This window comes from Nothobranchius furzeri, chromosome 4, assembly GCF_043380555.1.
Source record: "Nothobranchius furzeri strain GRZ-AD chromosome 4, NfurGRZ-RIMD1, whole genome shotgun sequence".
Classification (NCBI taxonomy): domain Eukaryota; kingdom Metazoa; phylum Chordata; class Actinopteri; order Cyprinodontiformes; family Nothobranchiidae; genus Nothobranchius; species Nothobranchius furzeri.
This window is the reverse complement of record NC_091744.1, coordinates 88,765,080-88,781,076: the sequence shown is the minus strand read 5'-3', so window position 1 is coordinate 88,781,076 and position 15,997 is coordinate 88,765,080. Positions and strand designations below refer to the sequence as shown.

The following is a 15,997-nucleotide window of genomic DNA, read 5'->3' as shown; positions in this document are numbered from 1 at the left end:
GAAGCAGGTAAGCCACACTACCTGGCACATTTTAGTGATTATTGAAATGTTTCCTCTGCTGTTAAAAGTCTATTGACATTTTTCAAACCATAATCAATATAAACCAGTCAAAAGGGGTAGGAATCTTATAAGTTCTTACTTCATCCTACTCCCTTTTGAACTTTTGATATGTTACTATATGTGCGAATTGATGCATATAACATATAATGCTGTTTGTCTTGAATAAGTAATAGGTGTATTAATTTATTTAATTTATTTTTTTGAAATAAACAAATACATTTTTAAAAGCCTTTAGCCTAGACTTTTTTTTTACCCGATAAGAGTAAAACAAAAAGACGTTTTCGCTTCTTATGGGTACAAGAAATAATTTCTGAGTTGCTCCTGTTACTGGTTTCAGCTCTTTACAAAACGCTGTTGCATTATGCTGGTCAGTGTCAAATTACTAAAGTCAGTGCTGCAGCACAGAGTCAGTGCAGACTTGGCAACCACACAAGCTCACAGATTGTTAATTTTTTTTAAAGGACAAAATTCTAACTCATTGTAAATTTAAGTGGGCTACATCTTTTCATATGGACTCCAGTGGAATCTTTGTTATAGCTTATTTGAACATTTAATGGAGCTGATAAATTTAAATATTTCCATCTGCATTTGCTACTCTTGAAGTGAAATGTTGAAAAAGTAATAATGAAGAAAGTCGTTGGGTCCAATACTGTATGTGAGAATAATGTGTTTACAAAATAACCTGTTTGTTTGTGATGTTGAGGGTCTGCCCTCATGAGAAATTACTACGCAGTATTTTTCTCAAAAAGACTGTGCCAAAAACGTCCAGGAGCATAAATAAATAAAGCATATTGAGATCAGCGCCAGCAGGGACTCCATCCTCTGCAGCCGGCAGCAGCGTCATTACATCATCAAGCGACGCCAAAACCCGGCCGGCCCCCCAGATTCCGGCCGTTGAAGAATCAATAAAGCTGCGTCGGAGAGCGGAAATCAATCTCTTTTGTTCCAGTTTCAGCTGGTGTTTGAAGAGACCACTGCTACGGCTCCGGACGCAGGTACGAGGACTGACCGCTGGAAGCAACGGAAAACGCCATTTGACGAGATCAAACTCCAGAGGGACGCTTCGTTTGTTCATTCGTTCAAAGTTTTTCTCTCTTTCTTTCTCTCCTGTTCTCTAATAGTACCGAACAAGCGGCCGACCACGCGACTGCTTTAAAATAACAAACTGTTTCTCTCCTCCGTACCAAAAAAGCCATTGGATCATCTCATAGTAAGCCGTTCCTTTATTGTTGAATATCTAAGTGGTTTATGCTGTGGCCAGGCGGACACTGTTTTAGATATTTCACTTGCCTTTGATTCATCTGTTTGTTGTGTTTCTTGATCTTTGTGAAGCGGTTTTGAAGTGTTTTTAATTTTTCTGTGAATGTTAAGCCACTGACTGTGTATTTGGGAAGACACACACACACACACACACACACACACACACACACACACACACACACACACACACACACACGTTTTGATCCCTTTTCAGCCAGACAAAGGGATCGGCCATTTTGGGTTTTCAAAACTCCCTCCATCTTGAGTTACCCCACCTCAGATTGTCACGTCACATTATTATTTCATTGTTTGTTTGTTTGTTGATAAAATTGGTTGGTTGATATTGATTAGCTAACGCTTTGGGAGGAGCTGAAGTGATCATATTAGTTAAGAAATGTTATTGCCAATTAAGTTTTGTCAAGTGAATTTATTTGTGTTGATATAGAAATACAACTGCAGCTCATTAAACAATTTCACGGACTTTAGACAGATTGATAAGAGGTGTGGATTCATTTTCCCTCTGTTAGAAAGGGGTGGTGCCCCATAAATCGGTAAATATTTCCATATTTACGAATCCAAAAAGTAAGTAAAGCTTACAAATTATTCGTTGGCTAATAATCACAACAGTGACAAGCTAAACAATTAGCATGTTTTAATCTTACCTTCTAGTACAGACAGAAAGTTTAATTGTTAAAAAAACAAAGTTGGATACTTTTCCTCACCTGGACAAACACACCATAGACTCCATTACATTGTATCCAGAGCATGCGCTGCATTCATAGAAGGTCATCTGATAATTCTTAAACAAAAACAAGATTTTGGAAAAATAAATTCTGGATAAAAGCCTCATAAAGAAGACTCATATCAATAACCCACACAGTTAATAACCAACCTTAGCTAGTCTTTCCCCCACATCCCTCTGAACCTCTCTCTCTATCTCTTTGTCTGTTTTGTTTCCCAAGAGCATGATGGGAATGTCTTCACCAGCACTTTCCTGTAGAAAAAGACATTAAGAGCATGGATCTACTGGAACTCATCCAGGTGCAGTAGGGTTAAAGTGGTCAATGTTTGCTCTACAGGTGGTAAGTTAACACAAGCAACAACTATGCAGAAATGAAGTAAAACCTTAATATTTCTAAATGTCTGCAGCAGAGACTGTTATTGTGTCAGTAACAGTGCTACCTGACTGTTATTGTGTTACCTTGACGCTTGTCAGCCACAATCTGACAGCTGTGAAACTATCTTGAGCAGTTATGTCATAAATAACAATCACACCATCAGCTTTGCGGAAAAACTGCTTGGTGATGCTTCGATACCTGCAAGAGGAACAGAATAAAGCATAAATACTAGCAGAGCACAGCAAGTTTTCTCCTAAACGTGATGTGCTTCAAAGTCATCTTAAAACAGAGAAAATAGCTGGAAAACTGCCTCCACAAGAACATTTACTTCAAAGACTCAGATTCTTTTTAAGGTGCTGCACCCTCACCTTTCCTGTCCTGCTGTATCCCACAACTGCAGCGCCACCTGGCTGTTATCCACTGTTAGTGTCTTCACACTGTAGTCTACACCTACAAAGTCAAGTTGAAAACTCATGAAAGTGCAAACACAAGTGTACAATGCGCACATTTCTAATAAATGTGCATGATTCCAGAGATACTAAAGCATATGCTTATTTAAACAATTCTGTATCCCATTTTAAACCTTTCAGAGAAAGGATAGGCCCATACATGATAAAATACTACCATTGGCACTATAAAGACGCATGTTTTATCTGAAATATAAATTATTTTCTTGAGATATTTCTTTCAACCCACAAATAAGATGCTTCCACGTGAGCTCTACCCATTTTATGACATAACTAAAGATCCCCAGCAAAGCATCAAGGGTCTCATAGAAGAAAAAGAAGGCAGGGTTGGCAACAAATGCCTGCAGCGGGCTGGATATCGGGTACACCAGGACCATTCCCCGTGAACTGCCCAGTTGGTCTGGCCCATTTAGCGCTTGCCGACACTCAGGTCCATCATGTAGCTCATTTGTGCATCTGCCCCACGAAGCTAAGGCTTATGCTCCTGAAAGGACCTTGTTGCCTCCCTCCCAACTGCTCATCTATATACCTAGCTTTAGGGGGTTTTCAATGAGGAAGTGACAATATAACATGGATAGAAGCTCAAAAAATGTCATTTTGCATAATAGTGGCCCTTTAACAAATATTTATATTAAAGCAATACATGACACTTAACAGACCTACAGAAAACAGATTGGCACTTTGGTTCTAGAATTACACCACAATCATAGAACTACATCAGATACATTTATGTCAATCTCTCTCGGAAGCACGGACCCCACTGTATGCTTTTCAGCTATCAGGACTGCTTCATATCACACTGAGGAATCTAAAGGTGGTACACTGTACAGTTTAAGATTGCAGTGAGCCAAACTTCACAACGTCTCGCTCTAGCAGGACACACCAACATCACGAGTAAACCCGCCAAAGCAAGCATTACCAAAAGCTGACGTGTACCAAGGAAACATTGATGAAAGAAAAAAAGTGCCACCTTTACCACTTCTATTTTAGACTCCAAACTGAACTCCCAAATGGAGTGGTCCACATGTTCCTGTTTGTAGCTTCCACTGCTGCTAATGTGGCTAATTCTAGCAACTCCCGTCACCCGTTCACGTCACTCCCTAGGCGGATTTTCATTGGTTAATTGCAAACAAGATTCATAGGTTTTCAAGGCTGAAGGAGGCTGATTTTGGTCATGCGCATACTCATTAAGCCGTTGCTGGGCTGGTCACACTGGACAACCACAGGCTTGCAAATCATGAAGGATTTGTCTAGGACGGCACAAAAATGCACAGTGTGCTTTTGATAGAGGAGTTTTTTTTTCTTTTTCAAACTAATGGGGTAACACCAAAAGAGCCAGTTAGGTCAAGACTTTCATTGTTTCACTCCACATTTAGAAAAATGTTTTTTATTCTATGAGAAGCAAAACCTTTTAACAAGTTTCACTTATAGAATTTCTATGATGGAGACATTAAACTGGGAAGAAAATGAGAAATTTATAAAGACTCGGTGTGTAATGTTAAACTACAGCTACACATGCCATGTAGATCTGTTCGCAAATATGTCATATGCCCCAAGCAGCCGAGTCTTTTATAAAACTTCTTGCAAACAAAGTGTGATTCCAACAGAAAATTAGCTTTTTTTTTCTACAATTATACGCCTCATCTAGTCACTAATAATGGGATCTGCACAGCTTTTGCTGCGCTGCCATAGGGTGTTTGTTCTACACTTTACATACCCACAGTGGCAGAAGTGCCATGGTGGAAACGGTTGTCACAAAATCTCTGAAGGAGCGATGTTTTTCCCACACTGGAGTTTCCAACCAGGATGATTTTGAAAAGACGATCAGGATCTGTAGAACTGTTTTCCTCCTTAATCACCAAAACAGGTTAAGAGAAAACTGTTTACTGTATATCAACACTGATGTGTGTATAAACACAGAATCAGCTCATCGGGGCTCGGTGTTCTATCAATCAGCAACAACTAATCAACTTACATTTAAGCTGGTTTCCTTGCCAACAGGCTGAACCCTCGGAGATGTTGGAACCCGCCTTCCGTCCATGTTTTCCTCCGACTTTTGCACATGAGCTGGTGAGGCCCACCTGTAAGTGTCACTCATCACAAAGTCAATATTGTCTTCGTTGTCAGACTCTTCCTCTTGTTCTGAACACTTTTGGAGTGGATTTTGAACCTGAGAGTCATTCAGCAAATGGGGGAGGTGGTCTTCCTCGATTGAGATGATTCTCCGTAAGTGTCCGCTTTTCAGTGCAGGCAAAGGCGGCTGGAATACACCATTAACCAAGGTCTTCCTCTTAGAAATAGAGGTCACTTCCTCATCGTCTTCACTGCATTGCAGCAAAAGACAGTGATGGTAATTGTTAATAACCTGCAGCACTTTGATTGTAACAAAAAAAAAGTGACAATTGCATAATTTCAGCAACACCTTTTGAAAACATCTGGTTTTGCATGTTTCACATCCTCTGTAGAAGGCTGCTGCCCCGGGCTTGATGTGTTCAAGGAATTTCCTGGTTTCTGCAAATAACTTGTTATTATTATGCCGATGACTTATTTCAGAGAAAAAACGCATGATGCGCACACCTGATAGCACATGTCCCTTTCATCTCGTAGATGTTTGTTCATTTCTCTGGAAAACAAAAGACACAGATGATACAGAAATAATTAATGAAGGTTTCAGGACAATTATGATGAACTGCATTCTGTATTACTGAAGGTTTCTACTCCTTGCATTAAAAAGAGTCACCGATATTATTTCTTAGTTGTCATTAATATACAGCTCAAAGTGAAATTCGTAACATTCAGGTGTGAGAATTTTACAGTGCAAATAAGTTTTTAAAGTTTTCGAATTTCAGTTGTGAATTAAAATCCATGTAATGTGAAAATTATGTTTACCAACATATATGTATTTTTTCAATATTGATGTTACCTCAAACTAAAACAGAGACCATGAATGTGCGAGGATCTCAGTTATTTTAAACTAAATGTAGGGAAGCACAAGAGTCGGAGGGCAGGAAGGCGTGTCTAATGATCAAAATGGCACAAAGCACAGAAATTGATCCGTCTGCTTTGTGCTGGATCATTGCACCATTATAGGATACGAATCACTACAGAGAACGATCTTCCTTTTCCCACATCATTACGTTGCAGACTTGCAACCAATTTAGGTTTCATAACAAATTTGAGTCAATAAAAAGAACAAAGACCTTAACATTCACTTCATTCCTGACATTTAAAGCAGGGGTAGGGAACCCTGGTCCTGGAGAGCTGCTGTCCAGCACGTTTTAGAGGTTTCCACACGAATGAGTCACATGTTCAGCAGCTCATCAGGCTCTGCAGAACCTGTTTAATCACCTGCTGAATAAAATCAGGTGTATTGAGGGGGAAACCTCTAAAACATGCTGGATAGCAGCTTTCTGGGATCAGGGTTTTATACCCCTGATTTAAAGGGATACTAAGCAGGTTTGCTTGCTTTTAGCAGCCCCTAGTGCCCGTTTTTAATTATCTGTGGTCAAAGCAAAAGTGAAACTTATCTCCTCGCTGTGTGTTCGTCTTTTTAACACCTTAATCTAAAAGATGAAATATCTACCCAGCCTTCATCAGTTTCTACAGGAGTGATTCATCACTAAATCAAACAAATCAGCTGTGGTTCTGATCTAAAACATGCTGGAAGCAGACTGCAGTGCCAGGCGTGTTTGTCTGAAGTTGCAAATGCGTAGAATGGTGGGGTCTGAGTGTCATTTCCTTAACCCTGCAAAGGGTCTTTTTAGCACATACTGGCTCAAGAAAATTATTTAAACGATGAAAAGGTTGCATAGTATCCTTTTAATGTTGCAGTAGACTGCCACAGCAATAATCTGAAGTTACAGCAGGATTGTTTCATTAGTCATCAAAATCACTCATTATGTCTGATGTTCAGTAAAAACGTCATATCTGTAGATAGTCTCCTCACCATCAGGAACCACATGTTTAAATGGCCTTTCTTTGTGCCAAACTGATCAGTTTGTACATCATGATGTCCTCTAAAGTCAAGATGTTAGCACATTTTTGCAAAATGCTAACATTTTAGGATTTGTGTGCATCATGCCCTAAACACTCATGCTCTTTTTATGACCTTGGATTTGGAGGAACATTGTCTGGTTTCCTCATGCCCTTGACTATATTATGTTTAGAAATGGCAAACTGACTAAACTACTGCTAAAAAAACATTTTAAACAAATCGGTACCTCAATAGGTCCAGCTGTTTGAGAAGGCTTGCTCGCTCCCTCTGCAGTCCTTCAGTGAGTCTGTAAATTTCCCTGTTTTCAACATCAACAAAGCATTATGAACAACTGTAGTTTGTTTCATTATTGTCAAAAAATGACACGTCTAAAACAGATGACTCGTGTCAGCACTTTAAAACATAAAAATAACTTTCCTAACTGAATGTGAAAAAGTGGAAAGGGAATAATTCCAGATAGCATCAAAACCAAAACTACACAGAAACACAGAAATCTTATTTACATTATGAGACAGTATAACCTTTAAATGAGTGTACATTGAATTGCCTCTGTGTATGAAATGTGTTAAATAAATAAAGCTGCTTTAAAACAGCATCTACAACTTCTATTCAAAGCTATTAAAGATAAACAAATGGAATATGATTAAAAAACAAACTCAGGAAATAGCACAGACCCGCCTGAGGTGGTTTAGAAACTGAGTTAGTGCAGGTCAGGACAAAAACATATATAAAGTCTGTTTTTCCTTTGGCACAGTGAATATTTGGCAGGTTTGGGAACAGATCAGGGTTTCTGCTATGTGTATTTTGCTGTGGCGGTGTGCCACGACAAATTAAAGCCACCACACCTTAAGAAGGATTCAAAAAAAATTATTTAAGCAACGTAATGTCAGAATTATTAATTTTTGGATATACATTAAAACAATGTAAATACCAGACATATATAGTCTATTTTTGTGCATGTATACTAACCTTAATCACAGTTTAAAATTAAATTTAAATAGAACAAAACTTTAAAATTGATTTGACTTTGAAAAACCAGTACTGCCGGTTTTTCCCATGTGCAAAAGAGGTTAAAAACTAACATGAAACGCATAATAAAACAGCATTTCTAGATACAGTAATCCCTCGTTTATCGCGGTAGATGTGTTCCAGACCTGGCCGCGATAGGTGAAAATCCGCGAAGTAGGGACTCCCAGCATGTCCCTCGCGGGGTTTCCCTCCACGTTGCACCTACGTCACAAACCGCGGCTATAAACGGAAGTCGCCTTTCCAGCTCACCACTCAGTCATCGTTTCTTCAGATTCATGATCAGAGTTTCCAACCTACCGATCAATCCAACGAACTATCAGCTCATAGTAAGTTATCTTACTTACTTCTGGAAAGCCCGGCATTTCCGTGTCACTTCGTTGATGCTCGAACGCTCGGGGGTTTCCTAGATCAGCCGGCGTTTCACCGACGCTATCACTTCCGCGTCTGTGAAACCACGCACCCTATTGAATTATCGTATGATCACATTCTCTTTTTGTGGGTAAAACTCAAGAAAAAAATTTTTTTACTTGTTTTTTTTTTTAGTTTTATTACAAAAAGTGCATTTTATGATTAAATTGATGAAAAAAACAAGATTTTCTATATATTTCGTATAGAAAAATACCGCGAATCAGTGAAAAATACCGCAAATCTGCGAATTCCCCCTGAAAAATGCTCCAAAGAAAAAATCCGCGAAGCAGCGAATCCGCGATGAACGAACCGCGAAATAGCGAGGGATTACTGTATGTTAGATGTTTCTCTGCTCCGAAACACCTGATTCAATGATTTAATTATCAAATCAGGTGTGCTGGGGCAAGGAATTAACTAAAACATCCTGGATAGAGGCTCCCAGGGACCATTATTGGACACAACTGTTCTAATACATAAAATGCAAAATCAAAAATGTTGAATACAAATGTATATAAAGATGAGAAAATACTACTAATCGAGCAAAAGTTGTAGTAGAGTTTTGATACGCGAAATAGCGAGGGATTACTGTATGTTAGATGTTTCTCTGCTCCGAAACACCTGATTCAATGATTTAATTATCAAATCAGGTGTGCTGGGGCAAGGAATTAACTAAAACATCCTGGATAGAGGCTCCCAGGGACCATTATTGGACACAACTGTTCTAATACATAAAATGCAAATTCAAAAATGTTGAATACAAATGTATATAAAGATGAGAAAATACTACTAATCGAGCAAAAGTTGTAGTAGAGTTTTGATATGAAGAATGTTTACTCATGGTCGGGGATCACTCACATCTCCTTTTCTTCATGTAGTCTGGTGGACTGTTCCTGTATGAGACTCAGCTGCTCCTGAGTCAGGATCAGTTCTTGGCTGACGTGATCCAGCTCCCGAGCCAACTCATCATTAGTCTGCTTAAGTTTCACATTTTCATTTTTGGTCACGTGTTGTTCACTATGAAGCTCCTGGCACTGACACTCCAACTGGAAATACAAACATAACAAAACATTTAACTAAAAGAGAAATGAGAAAAAGATACATAACTTGAACCACTAAAACATTCTCCCTCTCCTGATAATAACTTTTTGCTTTCCTTGACGTTGGATGTGCTACTACTAGTTTATCCGTTTAATTATAGATCCACTAGAATAAATACAATAAAGTTTATCTTTCACCAAATAGAATATTTACTAAGACATCACAATATAACTATAGACACATTAATTTGTGTGTGTGTGTGTGTGTGTGTGTGTGTGTGTGTGTGTGTGTGTGTGTGTGTGTGTGTGTATGTGTCCGTCTACTCTGTCTTCTCGATCCCCAGTGAGTCGTGGAGGATGGCTGCTTATACTGAGCCAGGATTCTCTGGAGGTTTCTTCCTGTTAAAATGGAGTTTTCCTCTCCACTGTCACTATATGCTTGCTTAGTATAAGGAATGCTGTATAGTCACTGACACTAGTCAGTGACTTGATGCAATTTGCTGGGTTCCTTATATAGGAAACATTATTTCTGATTGGCTTAATGAACTGACCTGAATTGGAATGTTTATTATGTGAAGTGCCTTGAGACGACTCTTGTCGTGATTTGGCGCTATATAAATAAACTTGAATTGAATTGAATACATGTGATACAACAGAAACACAAAACCAGCTGTTGGTTTTTTTTTATAATTGTACCTTTTTGCGGCCTAAAAGATGGCCAACTGTTGCTGTTCATGAAAGGTTGAGCAAGGATGTTGATTGGAAGATAACTGTACCTCTATAACCTGAGAAGGCCCGCCTTCTCCCCCATCCTTGGTGAATAAAGCCCCTGACGAGCTGGGAGCACACGGGAGTGACGTGGGGAAGCCTCGGAGGAGGTTTCTCTGCGTTAACTCTCCATATTTTGGAGACTCAGGGTAAAATGTCTTCCTTGTTGTCATGTGTGTTTATTTCAGGGTCCAGGGTTATGGAGATTTAATATTACCTAACATTCTGGTCTCCTGATGGAGACCGCAGGTATGCAGAGCTGGTGAGGTGAAGGCTTTGAGGCTGGAGCAGAGTGGGGGCTGGTTGGTTGAGTCCAGCTTCTCGCATGTTGAGCCACACACATGGACATTACAAATAATCAATTTACTCTATCAAAGGGTGTGTCGTCCTTTAAGGTAATATGGGATAAAATCAAATTACCTATCAAATGGTGGAAAATGCGGGCAGCGCAGAGCCTAGCGATGGAAGATCGTCTCCAGGGAGCCGTGCGGCGCCATTTCTTCCTTGAAAGTCCGGGGGGCTAAAATTGCCCCATCGGCCGGCTAAATATAGCTCTGCAGACGAACTTTTATCAACAGGCTCTCGCGCTCGGACCCCAGGACGAATTTACCACGCGGAGGAAAGTAAGTTAATTCATTAATTCATTTTGCGTCTGTTTCTTTAACCACTGGCAGTGTGGTTTAAGTTGATTGAGGTGGGCCAGTTGCGGCCGTGTGTGTGTGTGAACCTTTTGAGTGTATGAGAAAGTTTGGTTGATGAAAGGAAAAAACGTGTGAGATTGTTTGGCTAAAGTTGTTTTGAGCCTGTTTCTGGTAAGGGAGACGATGGATCAGCTCTGGTGAGCTCCGGAGAGCAGAGTTCCGGTGGGAGATCGCTTCGCAGTCTGGCAGCTGAATAGCACGCTGAGTGAGTACTAAATTGCACCTTTTTCCTAATAACTGGACGACAGTGATTTTACGCTGGTAGTGATTTTTTGCCATTCACGCACGAAAGACGTTTCGGGCTCCGGCAGAGGACTGGGCTGAGAGTCGCTGGACTTTGTCCTGGACCCCGTTTGTCTCTGAGGGAACAGAGTAAACGCGAGGGAGGTTGTAATTTGTCCATGTCAGCGGACATGGACCCCCCACAACGGACTGTGGGTTGTAATAGAGTTGAATGTGCAGACTCACTATGTAAGCTCACTGTTGCTGGAATTGTTAAAATATTTTATGGTGCGTACACTAAAATTAATCACCATTATTTGGCTTAAAGATCTCAAATCGGTCTAAATTTATTTGTGTTGTGATTTTTCTGGTGCCATGGGGCTGCGTTCCATTTTGTGGGAGGGCTTGCCGGTTTCCATGTTGTGTATTGTTGAAAGTTGACGCTGAGGACTGGCATGTTAATTTCTGACAGAGTTTTGCTCCGTCTGTGTGTGTGTGTGTGTGTGTCAAAGCTCTGAATGTGCGTGAGTGAAAGCCTGCAGGTTAGTTTCTGTTTGTGTGTGTGTGTGTGAGAGAAGTTTTGGGCCAAGGTTCTGAAGCCTGAATGTGTATCTCGGCCGAGATCTCTGAATGGGTGGAAGGTCCGAATGCACGATAATGTGTGTGACTGAGGCTTTGAGCCTAGTTTGTTCTGTGTGAAACCTGCAGATTCTAGATAGTCTATGTTCTATGTTTCTGTTTTGTTCTGTGTTGTCTTATTCATACATGTACAGAATAAAGAACAACACTAACATCCTGTGATGTGTAAGAAGGCTCAGTTGTGTGTGTGTGAAGAACAAAGGGTAAGAAGTGGAGACAGCGAAGCGTTAATTGATGGGGGATGGTGTGGTTAGGAAGAAATGAGAGGTTAGCAGAGAAGGTTGAAAAAAAAGCAGACAGATGGAGAAAAGACAGAATAAAAGAAATGGTTGAAGAAACAGAGAAGGCAAATAGACAGTTTAAAGAAATAGTTGAGGAAAAGAGAGAAGGCAAAAAGGAAGTTTTAAAGAAATGTTTGAGGACGTGAGAAGGTATTGAAGGTAGGGACAGAAATGTTTGGTTCTGAAATCTTTATTTTACATTTAATTTCTAAGATCTTTATGGTCAAAATTCTAATTAGAAATGAGCAAAAAGTTCGTGAGTGAGTGTGTGACAGACAGAAAGGAGGTGTGATGATTAGCTAAATACTATCTGAAAAAGTCATTGCTCTTATCTGCATGATAACTCTTACTAAACTAGTAAACAAAATGACTTACGTAGATAGAATGTTAAGGAAATACAGTTAAGCAGGGATAAATATATCCATCCTCTAACTCCTTCAGCTTCACCGGCTGAAATGGATGGCCAAATATGATGGGGTAGATATTCTGGTCTACAGGCCTTTTTTTATTTTTATTACAATAAATAAATACCCTTTCTAAAAGATCATGTAGTTTGTTAGAATAAACAAATCACGTAGGTTTTAGTGTTTAGAGGCACATAACCTTATAAATAGCTTATGCCATATTAGCCTGATAGACTCTTGTAACATACCAGCACAGCTCTAGTTTTGTCAGACGGAAACCGAAGATACCTTTTGCTCATGAACCAAGATTAAAAATAAAACTTTGACTCAAGATGGTCTCTATTTCACAAGTGGTAGGCTGTTCCTTTACTGGACTATATAGAAACAGCCCCAAACTAAATATTTCAGCTGATTTTATGAGACCTATTGTTTAAATTTTCTAGTCTGATAGATGTCAGCTAGTGTTACCATGTTCAGTATTATTGTTTAGATTATGCAGTTTTACTTTAGTGGGTTAATTTCTAAGGTAAATAGAATTCTACACTATGCAGTAACAGTTTTTTATCTCAGCATTTTATCATATGACTAAATCATGTTAAACTTGGTGTTCCTGCCGTTGACTGGTTTTACAGGAGGGTGTTTAGATCTTTTATGAACCTTAAAAACTTCCCGTTAAATGTGTCTTGTCGACCATTGATAGATTAAATAACTGGTGTTAATTTAATAACGTGATTGAATCAACACAGTGCTAGATTTTTCCTGTATGCTATTCCTATGCAAATCTTGTTTGAAATGTAAACATCAACTCAGCCCCTGCAGACCATAAATGCTAATCGTAGTATTTTATTTTACTCAACAGTAAGGCTGTTTTGTAACTATTTCAACATTTGAGCTATTACCATCATTTATTTTCTGTTTGGGTTATAAGGTTTAATAAATCTGAGTGACTTCCTCCACACTGATAAAGTGGTGTTTTAACCCTTTTGATTACCCTACAATTGTATTGTAACACTTCTGTGAAAAAGTAGGAGACGGGCTGGCAAATGTTTCCTAAGCAGCTAAATCAAGCTAGACTGGAAGTCTCTTGTGGCACCCTTTTGTGAAAAACCTCTTTGAAGCCTCTGTGACGTGAGTGTGTTAACTCCGCCTTAGTGTGATAGAATCTCTGATTAACTCCTTTTGAGACAAGCTAGTTTTAAAGAATTTGTATGTGTTTTATTTCGTTTGTGATAATTTAGGACATACCATATCTGACTAATTTCATGCTAAACCAGACATCAATGTTTATTAATTTAGATAATTCAGGCAGCACAACTTTTGGGTACAATGATTTCCTAAATGCAAATTGTTCCCTAGGCAAAGACAGGCTGGGAGACTCCTTGATTTGTGTCCTGCTGTGATGTGATGGTGGCAACTCGATTAACAGGTGATAAAGATCAGTGGCTGGCTGCATTGGTTCCTGCAGAAAACATCAAAGGACACGGATCGGACACAAGACGCTTTGTGCCCCATTGACCCTCAAAAACCAGGAAGGTATTGTGATTACAACACAAGATGGTTGCTATGTCATGTCCTGCTACTCTCCGGATGCAGGAATGGCAGACTCAGGAGGAAAGTGTCGATGAAAAGACTTCAGAGGATCTGAGTGCCTTTGGGCAGGCAGCTGTGAAAGTTGAACGCATACCTAACTGAATGCAAATTGGTCTGTCTGTGGCATCCTGCTGTGGATCTTTGAAGCTTTGTGACTTGTAGGTGTGTTCAGAAGGAGGTGGAGACCTGCAATCCAAGATGGAGGAAGCACGAAAGACATGGCTAAACTGCTGACTTGCAGTCTAAGACGGAAGTGACACAAGCCACCGTCACCAGCTGAGCTAATGTTAAACCACGAACCAAGTGGGTCAGTTAGCTCGAACCGGTACCAACTCTGATGTAAAACCACAAAATCCTGCTGTGGGCCAGTCAGCTCTTAGGAAGTGACCCAACTCCATCCTGCGTCGACACGTCAGCAGGACGACGCAAAGCTAAGAAGCACAGTGTGACCAAGGTATCACACCTGAACTGGAGCTGAATTGCAGAGGTCAAACACCAAGTTCAGGAGGGGACCAGAACCGCAGGTCAGCCAGCCACGAAAAATACAGAACATGTGACACCTGTTCAGTCCTACATGCGATCGATTGCAGCACAGGAGGTAACGACGGATGTGGAGCAGAAGATCCACAAGTGTTTGATGACCAATGATGTGGGTTACCTTAATAAAGCTAGGAACTCAAGATTATTATGTAGGTTTTGGTGGTCTAGTTTATTCATTCCTAATTCCAGGTCTTAACTCTTGTTCTGGGTTTTGTTGACAGGATAATCATGCTCAAAGGTAGCATTTAGTGGGGATAAATTAATAAAGCTAAGAATACAGGATAAAATTGGGTTTGATGTCTGGTTTAATGTTGAACAAAAATCCGATTGATTAATTGGTCATTTCAAATTCCAGGTTGGTAGGTGTGTCCTAATTTCATGATAATGTGTTTTATTGGTTTATCTTTTCTTGCTCAAAAAGTCACATCAGGAGGGAATGTTGGGTATTTTTTATAATTGTACCTTTTTGAGGCCTAAAAGATGGCCAACTGTTGCTGTTCATGAAAGGTTGAGCAAGGATGTTGATTGTAAGAAAACTGTACCTCTGTAACCTGAGAAGGCCCGCCTTCTCCCCCATCCTTGGTGAATAAAGCCCCTGACGAGCTGGGAGCACACGGGAGTGACGTGGGGAAGCCTCGGAGGAGGTTTCTCTGCGTTAACTCTCCATGTTTTGGAGACTCAGGGTAAAATGTCTTCCTTGTTGTCATGTGTGTTTATTTCAGGGTCCAGGGTTATGGAGATTAAATATTACCTAACATTCTGGTCTCCTGATGGAGACCGCAGGTATGCAGAGCTGGTGAGGTGAAGGCTTTGAGGCTGGAGCAGAGTGGGGGCTGGTTGGTTGAGTCCAGCTTCTCGCATGTTGAGCCACGCACATGGACATTACAAATAATCAATTTACTCTCTCTATCAAAGGGTGTGTCGTCCTTTAAGGTAATATGGGATAAAATCAAATTACCTATCACCAGCTCCTTTGATTTACACTAAAACGTTGTCAACTGTTATGTATTAAATGTCTCTTTTGAGTTTTTGTTGCGAAACTTCATGTTTAAGTGATTGGAAATAGATTTTTTTTATCTTGAGTTTGGGGATCAATCATTAACTGAAGAAGAAGAAGAAGAAAATATCATTCTATAGCGCCTCTCAAGATAAAAATCACGAGGCGCTTCACAAAAACAAAAATTGTAAAAATATAAAAAAGCATTTAGAAAATGTTTAAAAAATATATTTTAAATGAGAAAAAATAGGCAATTGTGATTAAAAAAATGTTAAGAGAGAGAGTGAACAGGAAAGAGGGAAATCAGTGGATCCTGAGGAAGAGAGAGAGGTGAAGAAGGTCATACAAAAGACAGCTTGAACAAGTGAGTCTTCAGCTGTTTTTTAAAGGAGACCACTGAGTCCACTGATCTCAGGCTCAGGGGGAGAGCTCCAGAGTCTGGGGGCCACAGCAGTAAATGATCTGTTGCCTTTGGTCTTTAG

At 39.8% G+C, this 15,997-nt stretch overlaps 1 protein-coding gene across 7 annotated transcripts in view; it reads right to left on the bottom strand.

Annotated features, from left to right (window-relative positions):
• Positions 1-15,997, bottom strand: part of cracr2aa (calcium release activated channel regulator 2Aa) — an 89,473-nt gene that overhangs the window by 45,451 nt on the left and 28,025 nt on the right. For 6 of the 7 annotated variants that reach the window (XR_011520480.1, XR_011520481.1, XR_011520479.1 and 3 more), the window contains exons 8-17: positions 9,192-9,379; positions 7,126-7,197; positions 5,483-5,528; positions 5,328-5,416; positions 4,881-5,229; positions 4,623-4,755; positions 2,807-2,888; positions 2,522-2,636; positions 2,213-2,314; positions 2,043-2,119 (exon numbers count right to left, since the gene is read on the bottom strand). Coding sequence is in view for 3 of the 7 variants with exons in the window: in XM_070550719.1 (XP_070406820.1) it covers positions 2,043-2,119; positions 2,213-2,314; positions 2,522-2,636; positions 2,807-2,888; positions 4,623-4,755; positions 4,881-5,229; positions 5,328-5,416; positions 5,483-5,528; positions 7,126-7,197; positions 9,192-9,379 (1,253 nt within the window). In the remaining 4 variants the exon portion in view is untranslated. The remainder of the gene's footprint in view (positions 1-2,042; positions 2,120-2,212; positions 2,315-2,521; positions 2,637-2,806; positions 2,889-4,622; positions 4,756-4,880; positions 5,230-5,327; positions 5,417-5,482; positions 5,529-7,125; positions 7,198-9,191; positions 9,380-15,997) is intronic. The other variant, XR_011520482.1, reaches the window with a different exon arrangement.